Source organism: Leptonychotes weddellii, chromosome 4, assembly GCF_054177405.1.
Source record: "Leptonychotes weddellii isolate Sample4059 chromosome 4, ASM5417740v2, whole genome shotgun sequence".
Taxonomy (NCBI): Eukaryota; Metazoa; Chordata; class Mammalia; order Carnivora; family Phocidae; genus Leptonychotes; species Leptonychotes weddellii.
The window spans coordinates 72,531,833-72,548,309 of record NC_138372.1 but is presented as its reverse complement, the minus strand read 5'-3'; the positions used below and the strand labels follow the sequence as shown (position 1 = coordinate 72,548,309).

At 38.7% G+C, this 16,477-nt stretch overlaps 1 protein-coding gene across 2 annotated transcripts in view; it reads left to right on the top strand.

Moving 5' to 3' along the window:
* Window positions 1-978: 978 nt before the first annotated feature.
* Window positions 979-16,477, top strand: part of DNTTIP2 (deoxynucleotidyltransferase terminal interacting protein 2) — an 18,644-nt gene continuing 3,145 nt past the window's right edge. Inside the window, exons 1-6 of one of the 2 annotated variants that reach the window (XM_081818817.1) lie at window positions 979-1,116; window positions 2,114-3,759; window positions 5,557-5,695; window positions 8,477-8,572; window positions 10,013-10,177; window positions 11,481-11,590. In XM_081818817.1, the coding sequence (XP_081674943.1) occupies window positions 1,045-1,116; window positions 2,114-3,759; window positions 5,557-5,695; window positions 8,477-8,572; window positions 10,013-10,177; window positions 11,481-11,590 (2,228 nt within the window). In that variant the 5' untranslated portion in view covers window positions 979-1,044. Of the gene's footprint in view, window positions 1,117-1,296; window positions 1,637-2,113; window positions 3,760-5,556; window positions 5,696-8,476; window positions 8,573-10,012; window positions 10,178-11,480; window positions 11,591-16,477 lie in introns of those variants that run through there. The other variant, XM_081818818.1, reaches the window with a different exon arrangement.

Genomic DNA, 16,477 nt, shown 5'->3' with positions numbered 1-16,477 from the left:
CTGGTCATTCTCTTCACTGCAAGAAAAAAAAAATTTTTTTTTATTGCTCTCCTTTAAAACTTAACATTTCTGGGGTGCCTGGGTGGCTCAGATGGTTAAGCGTCTGCCTTCGGCTCAGGTCATGATCTCAGGGTCCTGGGATTGAGCCCTGCATCAGGCTCCCTGCTCAGCAGGAGTCTGCTTCTCCCTCTCCTGATCCCCCTACTTGTGCTCTGTCAAATAAATAAAAGCTTTACAAAATAAATAAATAGGGGTGCCTGGATGGCTCAGTCGTTAAGCGTCTGCCTTCAGCTCAGGTCATGATCCCAGAGTCCTGGGATCGAGCCCTGCATCGGGCTCCCTGCTCAGCGGGAAGCCTGCTTCTCCCTCTTCCACTCCCTCTGCTTCTGTTCCCTCTCTGGCTGTGTCTCTCTCTGTCAAATAAATAAAATCTTTAAAAATTAAAAATTAAAAAAATAAAATTTAACATTTCTTCTTTTCTGCTTATTTCCGATTCCTAGTCACCATCTTACCTTTAGACAGCCTCCTAGTCTCTGAGTTTCTGAAACATTTAAAAAATACATCTTTACCCTAACCGTCTTTCGACTTTATAAAAAATTAATATTTAATTTCACGAATAAGACAAGAGTACGTCGTTACAAAAAAAAAATAATGCAAACGCCTCATTGGGTCACACCCATGACTACATTAAGACCAAACATATGAGAGGATGGTTGAAGTTGGAAAGAAGATGCGATTTTCCAATTCGTTTGTGTTAAACTGGGACGAGGGCCCTCCGTCACTGCGGTTTCGCCGCCCCAACGAAGGTGTCTCCCTGCCAGAGGCCGGTGGGTCTGAATTTAACCACACTGGAGTGAACGTTGGAAACCGTGGCCTTAGGAATCCCTAGGTCAGACCCGCCTGACCCAGGTCCGTGGGTCGGAGGCCAGTACGAGATTCTCGTTAGTTACGGGATCCTCGCGGAAAATGCGAGCGAGACGCTTCTTTGACGTATTTCCGGGGCGCCGGAACAGAGGCAGGCCGAGGTGGCCGCGAGCCGGGAGGATGGTGGTGACCAGGTCCGGGAGGCCTCAGGCCACGGTCCAAGCCACGTTGGCTGAAAACTCCCAGCAGAAGGTAGGAGGTGGCTCATTTCTGCCGCTGCTTCACAGAGCGGCACTTACGGTGATAGGGCGGCGCGAAGGTCTGGCGGAGCAGCGTGAGGAGGAGCGGCGGAAAGGGCCCGAGCTTGTCGCGCGCTGCTGTGTCAGACCCAGTGCTAAGCCCGTAGCTTCCTCTTCAGTCCTCGCTACGGTCGTTTAAGACAGTCCTTAGCATGGAACAGAGAGGTCAGGTAACTTGCTTTGGGTAGTTCACCTTCGTAATGGCAGATGAACAGCTGAGGCCTTTTAACCTATTAAAACCGTACGAAGGAGGCTTAATTTCGGCTACCAAGTGTGAGTCTTAACTATAATTAGGGCTGAAGAGGAGGTTACCGTTGTCACGTGGGGAGCTGGTAGTGGCCCCACAGCACTTTATTCTGGAGTGGGGAAGGCTGCAGTGACGCCTCCTGGTGGCTCTCAGTGGTTCTAGTCGTCCGCTGGCTCTGATTCTGCGACGAAGGGAATAGAGCGTTAATTCATTTATGTATGTAAAGGTAAGGGTAGCGACTGATTCCATTTGTGTGTGTATTCCTAAACACATCTGTGCTCAGAGTTAATATTTCTTCTCTCTTCCTCTCTGTGTCAGAATGTAGGTCCACCAAGCATATTTGGCATCTGATACTTACCTGCAGAAAATTTTCTTTTCAATTAATTGTTTTGCTCCCTAAAATTAGATCTAGGTCTCGGGTGAGGCGAGTGAAGCAGGGTCCTGCAAATGCAGAGTCAGATCCAGTATATGTTTTTTGTTTTTTATTGTTAAAAATCATGGGTACTGGTGGTTGTGAGGCAGGGCCTTGGCAAATGCAGTGTTCGATCCAGTATTTAGGTGTTTTGTTTTATGGGTGGTGGTGGTGGTTTTGTATTAATCTTGTTTACTGAGTTTTTTTAGTATCCTCTTAAAATGTTCTCCTGAGAGGAGTGCCCTAGTTCCAGTCCTACCTAAATTACAGTGTATTTATTCTGGCTTACAGAATTCTGCTAAAAGAATTCACACACATCCAAAAGTCAGGAAGGAATGTCTACCTGTTGACCCAACTACTGCTGAATCACAGACCACTAGGATACAAAGTCCAGTCTCTAGAACTCCTAAAACCAGAAAGAGGAAGAGCGAAACTACAGTCTCATTATCTGAAATAAACAAACCGTCTACTGATGGAGAGACCTCTGAAGCAGAGTCAAATTGTTCTTCTGTATCTGAGCTCCAGGATCCCATTTTAAGAGTAACTAGGAGACGGCAGATCTTAGTTGCATGCAGTCCAGTGTCCAGTGTTCGGAAAAGGCTGAAAATAACTCCAGTAAATCAGTCTCATATTGAAGAAGACAATGACAATGACTCTGAAGCTGAATCACATGTCTCAGGTATTTCTAGAATTGTGCCGCCCACAGTAATAACTACAAGGACCAGAAGAAGTAAGGCTAAATCTGTAAGAGATCCAAGCCAAGAATTACATGCAGAAGCTATTTCTGATGCTGAATCATCATACTCAGACATTTCTTCATTTTCTGGAGTTGCAACTATGAGAACGAGAAGTATGCAGAAGAAATTAAACGCACAAACTGAGGAGAAAGATACTGACATTGTACCAGAAAATGAAAAGCAAATCATAAATGTGCCTATGAATTCAAAGGATTCAGATACCAGACAAACAACTTGTTTACTGGTAAGATCTCTTCCTCAGATAAATAAGCCAAATTTCTATAATGAAATTCATAATGACTTCGATGATGATTCCTTCCACAGAAATTCAGAAAAAAAACAAACAGTGCAAAAATGCCAACGTTTTAATATAAGAGAGGAGAAAAAGGCCAGTGTTGCATCTCTCAAAGAAATAAGGCAGAATAGTAAGAATTTAGATGAAGAAACCAAGGGAATAGTAGATGAGGAAAAAGAAATAAATAAGAAAAATTCTCAGTTGGAGAGCCTTTCTGAACCTCAGGACACTGGCATTCAGCAGTTAGTTTCTCAAAGGCATTCAACCCCCCAAAATAATAAGACCACATCAGAGCCCTCAAATCTGAACTGTGAGGCTATAATGAAATCATTAGCTCAATCATTTGCAGTGGTGGAAGTGGACAGATGGAATGAAGATAGAAAGAGCACCATAAAAACAAGTGACTTGACAGGATTTGGTGATACTGGTAGTGATGAAGAAGAATGCACAGTTACAGGTATCAGTGAAGATAGAAATGAAGGAAGGGATGTAGATTTTGAGTGTGAAACCAAACTATTCAAGTCTGAGCTCCACACATCCCTGGACAAAGGTGATTCTGTTTTATTAGTTCTCAGCAGTGATGAAAGCCAGCACTCTGAAAATAGTGAGAATGAAGAGGATACTGTGTGTTTTGTTGAAAATAATGGTCAAAAGGAATCATTAAATGGAGAATCAGAAGATATGTCATGTGACAATGCATTGTTTGTAATTGACACAACTCCTGGATTGAGTACTGATAAACATTTTTACTTGGATGAGGGAGACAAGGCAAGTGAGGTTGCCATTGAGGAGGAAAAAGAGGAGGAAGAGGATGAAAAAAGTGAAGAACCATCAGACCATGACAGAAACAAAGATAGTGAGTTTAGTGATGAAGACGAATTACTAAATAACACAAAGTCTAAACTGTAAGTTTTACCTTTATTTTTAAAAGTAAGTTTTTGATACATATTTCAAGCGGCTGATTTACCATAAAAATATAAAATATTAGAAAACATGGGAATTGAGAAAGCTACTGCCTCAGGTTCTTTATGGAAGAGCTCTTAAAAAAAAAAAAAAAAGATTTATTTGACAGAGACACAGCGAGAGAGGGAACACAAGCAGGGGGGAGTGGAAGAGGGAGAAGCAGGCTTCCCGCCGAGCAGGGAGCCCGATGTGGGGCTCAATCCCAGGACCCTGAGATCATGACCTGAGCCGAAGGCAGACGCTTAACAACTGAGCCACCCAGGCGCCCCTAGAAGAGCTCTTTTATCCAGCATTTCCCTAGTCTATGGGTGCCTGTTAGTCATATTTCTCCCACCAGTGATCTATTCGAAATCTAAGATTTTCCTGCATGATTGTTAAGAGCAACATAAAAGGGAAGGAAAGGAACTTTTATCTTTTCTCCAACCTAATTGTAGAGAAGTTGAAAAATAATCACCTATAATCCTGTCTGTCACCCATTGAAAAGTGCTAACTTTGGGGGCTATTTCTTTAGTTTCTTTTTTTCTGTTTTAAATTTGTTTTTCTTAGGCACAGGGCTCTGGTGGCCCTGTATCCACTGGAAATACATCCTTGGCCAGAGTCTATAACAGATGCCCAGTTTTCACTCTAAACCAATGAAAGAAATCTCTGAGGCTAGCCTCAAGCATATTTATTTTTTAAAAGCCACACTCCTCCCCAGGATAATTCTAATATACCTTTAGGGTTGAGAATCACTGCCAAACCACTGCAGTAGAATGATTTCACTTTCCAGTAGAGGTTGATCAAAGCTTTCAACTGCTCAGTTTATATGAATAATTAGGGAAGAAAGTATCTAGAAGTCCAAATGTATTTGCTTATAAAAAGGACTTTTCAGTAATATAAAAGTAGAAATTCTTATTACATAAATATAGCAGGAGCCCAGATCCAACTGATTTGGTAGATATGGGCTATGATTTCTGTATTTTTTAAAATCTCTGGTGAGAAATACAGATGTTCACCACTGTTTAAAACTCACTGATTTAGGGGCGCCTGGGTGGTTCAGTTGTTAGGTGTCTGCCTTCGGCTCAGGTCATGATCCCAGGGTCCTGGGATCGAGCCCCGCATCGGGCTCCCTGCTCAGCAGGAAGCCTGCTTCTCCCTCTCCCACTCCCCCTGCTTGTGTTCCAACTCTCTCGCTGTGTCTCTGTCAAATAAATGAAATCTTTAAAAAAAAAAAAAAAAAAAACTCACTGATTTAGAGGCACTACCAAATACTCTTATTTACCCAGAAAAACATTCTAAGTTTGGATAACCTGGAAGTTCAGAACCTGTCTTTGTCATTGGGTTTTAGAGATAGAGGTATGTACATTTGTTAACTCACTATCTGTATATGAAGTTGAGCTGAATTGCCAGATGTATCTCCTCTTTGCAATTCTTTTCTTTATAAAATCCCTTTATGAAGTCTACTGGCATATAGTCTTAATCCTCTTTAAGTTAATCTGAGGAATAGATTTAGATGTGCTCCCAAAAAACTTTTTTCATTCATTATTCATCCTGGAATTTTCTTCTAAATGATTTTACTAGATTTAAAAACATGTGTTTCAGTTTTTCAGAAACTCCATTGTAAAAATAAGATTTCCTTTTTTGGGGGGGATCATTGGCAGTAAAAGGGGAGAGAAGAAAAAAGTAATTTTAAAAATACAGTCTCAGTTGTTTCCATTTTGATATGATTACTTGATCTTTAAGTGATCATTCTCTTTCAGCCTGAAGTTGACAAGCAGTAGCATAGACCCTGGTATGAGTATCAAGCAGTTGGGTGGTTTGTATATTAATTTCAATGCAGACAAACTACAGTCGAACAAGAGAACCCTAACACAGATCAAGGAGAAAAAGAAAAATGAGGTAAGTTACATAGTGTACTGTTGGTTTTCATAGAACTAACCGATCACTTCTAGACATGATTAGTCTTTGGTAAGAGACTAATTTTCCTGCAGTGAAACCACATTAGCCTACCGTGCTCCTTTTTTCCCCTTAAAGTCTAGCTATAAAAGATAACACTTGAAAAATAAATTAATACAGGATCAGCATTCCTCTTGCACCCATCATTTATCCTAGGGGTTGTGTTTTCTTCTCTTTTCTTGCTGTATTTTTCATTCATAACTGGTATGGATACTGTTGAGAATCTGAAAACTGTGGGTGCCAATTCCCCCCACCAGGAAAAATATACATGTTCACATAGGCATAAAATTGTACATGAAATTTCAGAAGGGAATTACAGGGTAGGTCATCTCATCCAAACCCTCAGCTTAAGTCTCATGGCATGGCTTCTCCAAATCTGTATTCTCTAGCCTTGCTGTCCTTCCAGGTCTTTAAATCCTGTTGTGTCTCTCGTCTGTTTATTCGTATGTGCTCAGGCACTTGACCTCCCTACTTGCCCTCCTTCGCTTCCCTACCTGAACCAGCTGCTACTTTAGTATTCTCTGGCCTGGTTAATGATGCCAAACTCTTTTCCTTTTGCAGTCAGTCACTGAACCTAGCAGATGCTGTTGCTAACATACTCTACTTTGTTCCCTCCTTTTCACCCCACTGTCACTGGCCAGTGGCAGGCCTTTGTTTTTCATCTACACTTCTGCAATAGCCTCCTTACTCTTTTCTCCAAGCCGCCCTCTGTACTTTTGGTAGATTTCTCTTTTTAAAAACAAAAAAGGGTACCTAGCTGGTTCAGTCAGAAGAGCATGCGACTCTTAATCTCCAGGTTGTAAGTTAGCGCCCCATGTTGGGGGTAGATACTACTTCAAAACAAAACGAAATGAAACAAACCTGACTATGATATTCTCCTATTTAAGTCCCTCAAAACGTTCAAGGTGCTTCTGTTCCTTCAGCTCTGTCCACCTGCTATGTTCCACCACTGAAGACTACTGTAGTTCCCTGAACATACCCTGCTCTTTCCCAGGCCAGTGCAGAGATCATAGATCACTGCCTTTGGGAAACATTCTCTGACTCTAGTCCTCTCCACCACCTCCTCTGTGCTTCTGCAACACCAAGTATAGATTTGACTCATTATTGATCATATTGTAATTGTCATTTTACTGTTTTTTTAGCTTTATATTCCTAAAACAGGATTTCTCAACCTGGGCTGGATGATTCTTTGTTGTGGGAGGCTGTCTTATTCATTGTAGGATATGTAGCAGCATCCCTCATGTCTACCCACTAGTTGTCAATAGCATCCACCCCCCCACACCCCTCTGCACATACACCCCAAAAGTGTCTTCAAACATTGTCACTTGCTCCCAGTTGAGAACCACTGTCCTAAAGCTCTTAATAATCTGGTAAATAAATATCAAGCTCGAAAGTCTAGACTGCTTCTCTACTATCTAGAAACTTCTAGGGGATTTGGGGATTTCTGAATTGATAATTTCAAATGTTACTGACCAAATCAGTATTTCTGTGAACTGTTTCGAGGGCCAAGGAGCAATCTTCTTTAGTTCATACCCTATGGGAGATGACGAATTATCCTGAAGACCTTTTAGTGACGTAAACAGTATTAATGACAGTATTTGTTCATCCTATGCAAACAGAATGCAGCAGTCATTTAGGAAAAGATTAACAGGTTTGACTACACAAAATTTTAAAACTTTCACAATTAACACCTTAACAAAGACAAGTAAAAGACCATAGGTTAATACCACTAAGATACAAAATACCAGTGTTCTGTGAATACAGGTGTTCTCCCACAGAACACTTATACATAGCTAATAAATACACAAAAAGATGATCAACAGCAAAGGAAAACAGCCATGAGGCACCAGTGAAAACACACAAAAAGATAATACCCAGTGCTGGTGGCAATGTAAAGGAAAAGGGCACTGATTAACTGTTGGTAGGACTTAACAAATTACTTGAATGCAAGGCAATTTAGCAGTACCTGTCAATATTTAAGTGATGCATTTTGGAATCATACAAAAATAATCACAAGTGTGCAGAGATGATGTTTACAGTGTTCAATGGAAAAAGGTTTGATGGAGACTTAAACTAAATGTCAAGAAAAATGTTAGTGCGTAACAGCTATTAAAAGGAATGAAGTTGATCTATGTGTGAATTAATACTGAAAGAGCATCTAAGATATATTGTTGAATTGCAAAAAGATTTATCTAGATAGATGTATATGTTGCTTAATCGAATCTATATCACTGTACGTATTAATAATACAGTCTTCTTAGATCAGAAGAAGCTGTTTTACCAACATCAAAAGAACTTATTAAAGACTAGTTAGGGTTGGTTGGTTGGTTGTTTTCAGAGACTTCAAGAGCCATTTTGGCATTTGTTCCTGTTGACTTTATTTTCCAGTTTGGTGCAAGTGGATGGTTTAGTAAGCCAATAAATACGTTAGACACATTAATGTAAATCTGATATGTGCTGATTCAGTTTAGAAAAAGAAATTTAAAGTAAATGAAGTTTCCTAAAATAATCCTTCAGTGTGCCTTCTAAAGCATTTTTATTGTGATATAATTTACAGACTTAAGGACCGAAACAACTTTGCAGTAGCATGGTTGTGTATAAAGAGGGTTAATATATTTGGAGTAGTCGTCAGTGTGGGAGATACTTTTCTTATAAGGCAAGAGATGTTGGAAAAAATTATATGGTATCTGATACTATCTTAAAACCACTTTAATATTTTTATAGCTTTTGCAGAAAGCCGTCATTACTCCTGATTTTGAAAAAAACTACTGTGTCCCACCATATAGTGAATCAAAGCATCAACTTCAGAAAAAACGCAGAGTAAGTATAGTGACTCTCATTATTTAAATTGTTGAGGTGTGTTTGACTATATATATTCAGCTTATACAACACGGTTGTGTAATTTAAAAATATGTATTTTCGGGGCACCTGGCTAGCTCATTCAGTAAAGCATGCGACTCTTGATCTCAGGGTTTTGAGTTCTACCCCACATAGGGTGTAGAGATTACTTTAAAAAATTAAATTTTAAAAAATAATAAAAATAAAATCTTAAAAAATATATATTTGCAAAGAAAGTTATCACAAATTTAAGGGCCCATAAAATATCATTCCATAAACACAGTTTATATAGATTTTCACAAAGTGAAAGTGCACCAAGTGGTGCACATAGAGAACAGCTTTTCCCCCCCCCTTTCTTAAAACAGTGACAGCCAGCATATAAGGTCACTGTCCATACTTCTTGGCTTATAGGTACTGTTCACCAAGAGCTAAGAGCTCCATTGCAGGCCTTTGTAGGGACCTTAATGTAGCCACCGAAAAACCCGGGTCTCTGTAGTCTGCCCAGTGAGAGGATAGGAAACTCTTTTCTTTTGTAAAAATAGGGGATTGTTTCCATCTGCCATTTCAACTAATAAGTGTAAAGAAGTTAAGAGAGCTTGAAGGAAATTTGAGGGTGGTGCACCAGTAATGCCTCATCACTAATATGGAACATGCTGGCACATGGTAGACACTCCATAATGTATGAATGAAATAAAAATAAAATTAAATAACTTGCTAGGAGTTTCCAAAAAAATGTAACTTTTTTTTAAATTTTAGAAATAATGCAGATTTCTGGACTTGTTGGAGTGACTTTGAGTCACCTTGGTGACTGAATAAAATTGTTAATATTTAAATATAAGCTCCAGAAGTGAAAATGTTTTTATACATTATCTCCTGTGTAGGCTGTACTGCACAATAAAAATTGAAGCTGTGTATTGTTCTCCCAGCAAGTCCGCCGTTCTTTTTTTTTTTTTTTTTTAATTTTTATTTATTTTACTTGAGAGAGGGAGAGAGCACAAGCTGGGGGAGCAGCAGCAAGAGAGGGAGAGGCAGACTCCCTGCTAAGCAGGGAGCTGACTCGGGGCTCAATCCCAGGACCCCAGGATCATGATCTGAGCTGAAGGCAGACACTTAACCGGCTGAGCCACCCAGGCGCCCCTGCAAGTCAGCAGTTCTTACTAAGATAAAAAAAATAAATTTTAAGGAGCCCTCATTTATGAAACTGATAATACTGTGCCTAATTTACCAAAGAAAACACTGTGATTTAACTTCTTTTATGAAAAGTGAATCTGGGGACTAATACATTCTGTTAAGTAACCTCATTTGTTTTTAATTCATGAAGTTTTTTGTGTATATCATTTTGGAGGGAATGAGGTATAGTTTATACATTGCTTATTAAAGTTAGAATTTTCTGTTTAATTATTTTTGAAATCTGAATTTCAGAAAGAACGACAGAAAACAGCAGGTGATGGCTGGTTTGGTATGAAAGCTCCAGAATTGACAGATGAACTAAAAAATGATCTCAGAGCACTGAAGATGAGAGCTAGCATGGACCCAAAAAGGTTTTACAAGAAAAATGATAGGGATGGCTTCCCCAAGTACTTCCAGGTAGGAAACAAACAGTAATGGCGGTCATGTTCTGTGGATTTTAGTTTGGAAGGCATTATAGTGTTCTTACTGTTTACTCTTTAAATAGGTGAATATTTATAGGGCACATCTGCTTACGCTGTATAATAATGGGCAGAACCCAATTCAGACAACCTTTTGGCCACCAGCTTGTAATGGCATTCCATATAGAGAGAAGGTGTTACAGATGGTAACTAAGTTTCCAGGTCATACCTCTAAAAGTTATGGAACCTCTAAGCTGGGTGTACCATATATGAATAGTATTAGCCTAACAGCAAGAAGCCTTACAGGATGGAGGAGGAAATAGGGAATCATTTGCACCAAACTCTTCTTCTCCAGATAAAGGGGCATCCCCAGGCAAATGCTGAAAATAAGTTAAAAGTTGGTTTTCAAAGTGTTTCCAGATGAAAATCCAGATGATTCACCCTCTGGTAGCTGTCACCTTCATTCTGTTCTTTCTTGTCACTTACCTGAATTACTCTAATAGTCCTTTACCTCCAGGTCTGCTCTCTGTCTGTAGAATAGAGTCTATACAGTCTGCACTCAGACCAGCTCACCAGCTCTTCTGTCATGTAGCCCTCTTAAGCTCCAACACACTTGGAGGAACCTTGACCTCCCTTAGGTAGAGTTGGTCACTTTTTTTTTGAGGGCATCTATAGTGTTTTGATTAGCATAATAATTATGTTATGCTTTAATCTTTTAGTTATTTGTCTGTGGATTTTCCTTAAGACTATGGGCTCCTTGCTGGCAGGGACCAGATATTCTTTGTCTTTATTTCCCAAACACTTAGCACAGTATGTGGCACATAGTGGACACTGTAAATTTTACTTGGTTGAATGTAGGAATAAATGCAGAGTGGTTACTAAGAAGGTTCTATGCTGGTAGCATTTATGATGACCTAGGAGACCAAAGAGGTGTATAGTAGAGTTTATGTGTCAATTTTATTAAATTGGGAGACTAAAAAAAGAATTGATATTCTCTGTCCCACTTTTCTAGTTACACTGTTCATGAAGAATTTATTGTCCTGCCTAGTGCTAAATTATATAAAAGGATTTTTGGCCTTTTATTATAAATTCTAATGAAATGTCATTAGTAGGACCCAGTGCCAATTGAATAGGTGACTTATTTTTGCTTTAAAAAATGGCAAACTGACTTTAGTATTGATATCATTTAAGTTGTGTTTTCCATTCCTTTCTATAAATAGACTTTGTTAGAGCTACCCTGAAATATGAAAGCAATTTAGCATTCAAGTATTGCATGACTTATTTCAATCAATTGCTCATAGATTGGAACCATTGTTGACAATCCAGCTGACTTCTACCATTCACGAATTCCCAAAAAACAAAGGAAGAGAACTATTGTGGAAGAATTGCTGGCTGATTCTGAGTTCAGAAGGTAAAGGAATTTGTTTCACTTTGTATTATGTATGTTTTCCTTTAGAATATACATAAACTTTAAAATTTCAAGTAATTTTTAAATGGCTTTAGCACAGTGTCTCAACAGCAGCACTATTTACATTTTGGATGGGATAATTCTTTATTAGGGGGAACTGTCCTGTGTATTGTAGAATGTTTAACAACATCCCTGGTCTCTACCTACTAGATGCCAGAAGCACCCCATCCCCAATTTGTGACAAAAATGATGGGCGCAACATTTCCACATATCCCTTGTTGGGCATAAGCATTCCCAGTTTAGAACCACTGCTTGAGATGGAAGCTTGAAAATATTTGACTGGCTAGAGGAGAATGAGCCTGCAAAGGAGACTAGGAAAGAATAGCTAAGAGGTTATTAAGAAAACCAGGATGGCATAGTGTCACAGAAGTCAAAGAAGGAGAATATTTCGAGCAGATACAAACTGGAGGGAGTGGTTAACAGGAATAATTGCTGCTGAGAGATCAAATTGGGTGATGGGCATTAAGGAGGGCATGTGATGTAATGAGTACTGGGTGTTACATACAACTGATGAATCACCGAACTCTACCTCTGAAACTAGTAATACACTGTATGTTAATTAATTGAATTTAAATAAAACCAAAAAAAAAAAAAAGAAAAACTAAAAACTTCCTTTGGATATACATGGAGGTCAAAATATTCTTGCCAGGAGTTTTAGGGGAGTGATGAGGAGGAAACCAGACTGGAGAGGATTGGAGAGTTTGTTGAAAATGAAGAAATGGAAACAGTTCTTTGAAGTTTGAGAAGAGGGAGAGAGGCAAGACTAGTGGCATGGAGTTGGAGGATTTTTTTTTTAAGATGGGAGCATTTGGGAATATGTTTAAATGTACTTGAAGCAGTTATGTATATATTATAGGAGATTTAAAAGCATACCTCATATAGAAACCCTTGTTGAACTTCCAGATTGGTTTAATAGCAAAAGTGAAAAGAACTGTTAAGCGTTTTAAAAACTTTGTCAGCATGGAAAACAGATTTAACACAAATGTTATGTATGTAAGCCATTTAATTAGTCTGGGTAATGGTAAAAATTTTTAGAAATAAGCAGTGCTCTTTTCTCACTTATTACTCTCTCCTTGGAAATCTCATCCCCTGCAGGGCTTTAATTATAATGTATATACTGTTGGCTTCCAAATGCAGGATGTGTAATCCAGATCGCTCCTGAGTCTAGACCCACATATCCAGCTGCAGCCTCAGGAACATCCAGGGGTTTCTCATAAGCACCTCTATGAGTTAACTTGGCCTTTCCTGTACAATCTAATCCTCTCCTAGTGCTCTGTATCTCATGACTGAACAGCATGACCATCCATCCATCACCAAGTCCTTGACACCTCCTCCTTCAGTCCACATTCATACTGGCAGTCTCTCCCATTTCCTAACTATCTCTCAAGCCTTTTTCTCCATCCCCACACAGGCATGGTGCAAGCATGTTAACTGTGTTCTGGTTAAAAATTGACCTGTATTTTGTAATCTTGATGATAGCAATCTCAGAAATCACAGCAGTGTTGATAGTGCTTTCACTAAAAAGTAATAGCGTGAGGAAGTTGGGGGAGTAAACTAGAAATTTTGTAGAATGAAACTCTAAAAATTGCAGGTTAGAGGTAGTGTTCTTAGTTCATTGTTCCCATACTTTAGTCACTGAGTACCATTTTCACAATGTTTGCATTATCTGTATGCTGCCTGCTTTATTTTAAAAGGAAACTTTATATTGTCTACTGTAAATGGGTTTGTTGGCTTATAATTTTTGTAATGTCCATGAGGATAAATACATTGCTTAAAGTGAATATTGTCTACCACCTAAATTTATGTATCACACTATGTGAAACCTCTACTAGCCCATCTCCACGGAATGTTTTAATTCCTTCTACAACATTCTCTTTAAGAAGTTTCTGGCCTCTGAACACTTTGGGATAGGGAACTTCATTGAATGTATTTAATGCAGCATATGTTCATTAGTAGGAATGTCTTGGGACAGAAGAAGTAAGTGTAATACACAGGAAAAATGTGATTTTCTGTGTTGTATGTGGTTTTGGTTTTGTTTGTTGAGGTATAATTGACTTACAGTGTTCCATTAGTTCCAGGTATACAATGTAGTGATTTGACAATTCTGTACATTACAAAATGCTCACTGCTCCAAGTGTAGTCACCATCTGTCACCATACAACACTGTTGTAATATTGACGGTATTGCCGATACTGTGCTTTTCATCTCCAGGACTTAACTGTATAACTGGAGGTTTGCAGTATCCCCTTCACCTATTTCACCCATCCCCCACCTCTGGCAACCACCAGTTTATTCTCTGTCTCTCTCTTTGAGGAACCTCCATACTGTTTTGGTGCAACCATAGTGGTTGTGCCAAATTACATTCCTACCAACAAAAGCACAAGGGTTCCTTTTTCTCCACATCCTCACTAACACTTGTTACTTCTTTTTGATACTAGGCATTCTGACTAGTATTTGAGAGTCTGTTCTGTTTGCTTTTTTAGATTCCACTTATAAGTGAAATCATATGGTATTTATCTTTCTCTGCGTGACTTACTTCACTCAGCTTAATACCCTCTAGGTCCATCCATGTTGTCCTGAATGGCAAGATTTCATTCTTTTATATGGCTCAGTAATATTCCATTGTGTGTGTGTCTGTCTGTCTGTATATGTCTGTGTCTCACATCATCTTTATTCATTCATCTATTGATGGGACACTTGGGTTGCTTCCATATCTTGGCTATTGTAAATAATGCTGGGGTGCATATATCCTTTTGAGTTAGTGTTTTTGTTTTATTTGGGTAAATACCCAGTAGTGGAATTACTAAGTCATATGGTATTTTTATTTTTAATTTTTTGAGGAACCTCTATACTGTTTTCAATGGTGGTTACACCAATTTACATTCCTACAAACAGTACATGAAGGTTCCCTTTTCTCCAAATCCTTGCCAACATTTGTTATTTCTTGTATTTTTGATACCAGCCATTCTGACTGGTATGATGTGATGTCGCACTGGGATTTTGATTTGCATTTGCCTTTTGATAAGTGATGTTGAGCATCTTTTCATGTGTGCGTTGCCCTTCTGTATATCTTCTTTGGGGAAATGTTCAGATCCTCTGACCATTTTTTAATCAGATTGTTTGGTTTTTTGGTGTGAGTTGTGTAGGTTACTTATATATTTTGGATATAACTCTTTATCATTTGCACATAAATCTTCCATTCAGTAGGTTGCCTTTTTGTTTTATTGGTTTCCTTTGCTCTGCAAAAGCTTTCTATTTTGGTGTAGTCCCACTTGTTTATTTTCAGTTTTATTCCCTTGCCTGAAGAGACCTATCCATAAATATTTTATTGCTAGGACTTAATGTCCCGAGAGATTGGTGCCTATGTTTTCTTTTAGGAGTTTTACGGTTTTACGTCTGACATGTAGGTCTTTAATCCATTTTGATTTTTGCGTGTGGTATAAGAAAGTGGTCCAGTTTCATTCTTTTGCATGTAGCTGGTTTTCCCAACACCGTTTATTAAAAAGACTTTTTCTCCATTGTATATTCTTGCCTCCTTTGTCATAGATTAATTGACCATGTAAGTGTGTGTTTATCTCTGGGCTCTCTTCTGTTCCACTGATCTGTTTTTGTGCCAGTACCTTATTGTTTTGATTACTGTAGCTTTGTAGTATATCTTGAAATCTGGGTTTATGATACCTCCAGCTTTGTTGTTCTTTCTGAAGATTGCTTTGACTATTTGAGGTCTTTTGAGGTTCCATACAAATTTTAGGATTATATGTTCTAGCTCTGCAAAAAATACTATTGTGATATTTTGCTAGGAATTACATTGAATCTGTATATTGCACTGGGTACTATGGACATTTTAAGAGTATTAATTCTTCCATGAGCATGATATCTTTCCATTTGTTTGTGTTGTCTTCAATTTTTTTCATCAGTGTCTTACAGCTATCAGAGTATAGGTCTTTCAATCTCCTTGGTTAAATTTATTCCTAGGTATTTTGTTCTTTCTGTGGTACAATTGTAAATGGGATTGTTTTCTTAACTTTTCTTTGTTACTTTGTTATTAGTGTATAGAAACACAGCATTTCGGTATATTAATTTTGTATCCTGCAGCTTAACTGAATTCATTTATTCTGATAGTTTTTGATGGTGTCTTTAAGGTTTTCTTTATGTAGTGTCATGTCATCTGTAAATAGTGACAGTTTTACTTCTTCCTTCCCAATTTGGATTTTTATTTTTCTTATTTAATTGCTGCAGCTAGGATTTCTGGTACTATATTGAATAAAAGCAGTGAGAATGGACATCCTTGTTTTGTTCCTAATCTTAGAGGGGAAAGTTCTCGGCTTTTCACCATTGGGTATCACGTTAGTTGTGTATTTTTCATATGTGGCCTTTATTGTGTTGAGGTATGTTTCCTCTAAACCCACTTTGTTGAGTTTTTTTTTTATTATGTTATGTTAATCACCATACATTACATCATTAGTTTTTGATGTAGTGTTCCATGATTCATTGTTCACATATAACACCCAGTGCTCCATTTAGTACGTGCCCTCTTTAATACCCATCACCAGGCTAACTCATCCCCCCACCCCCCTCCCCTCTGGAACCCTCAGTTTGTTTCTCAGAGTCATAGTCTCTCATGGTTCGTCTCCCCCTCCAATTCCCCCCCTTCATTTTTCTCTTCCTGCTCTCGTTTTTTTTTTTTTAACATATAATGTATTATTTGTTTCAGAGGTACAGGTCTGTGATTCAACAGTCTTACACAATTCACGGCACTCACCATAGCACATACCCTCCCCATTGTCTATCACCCAGCCACTCCATCCCTCCCACCCCCCACCACTCCAG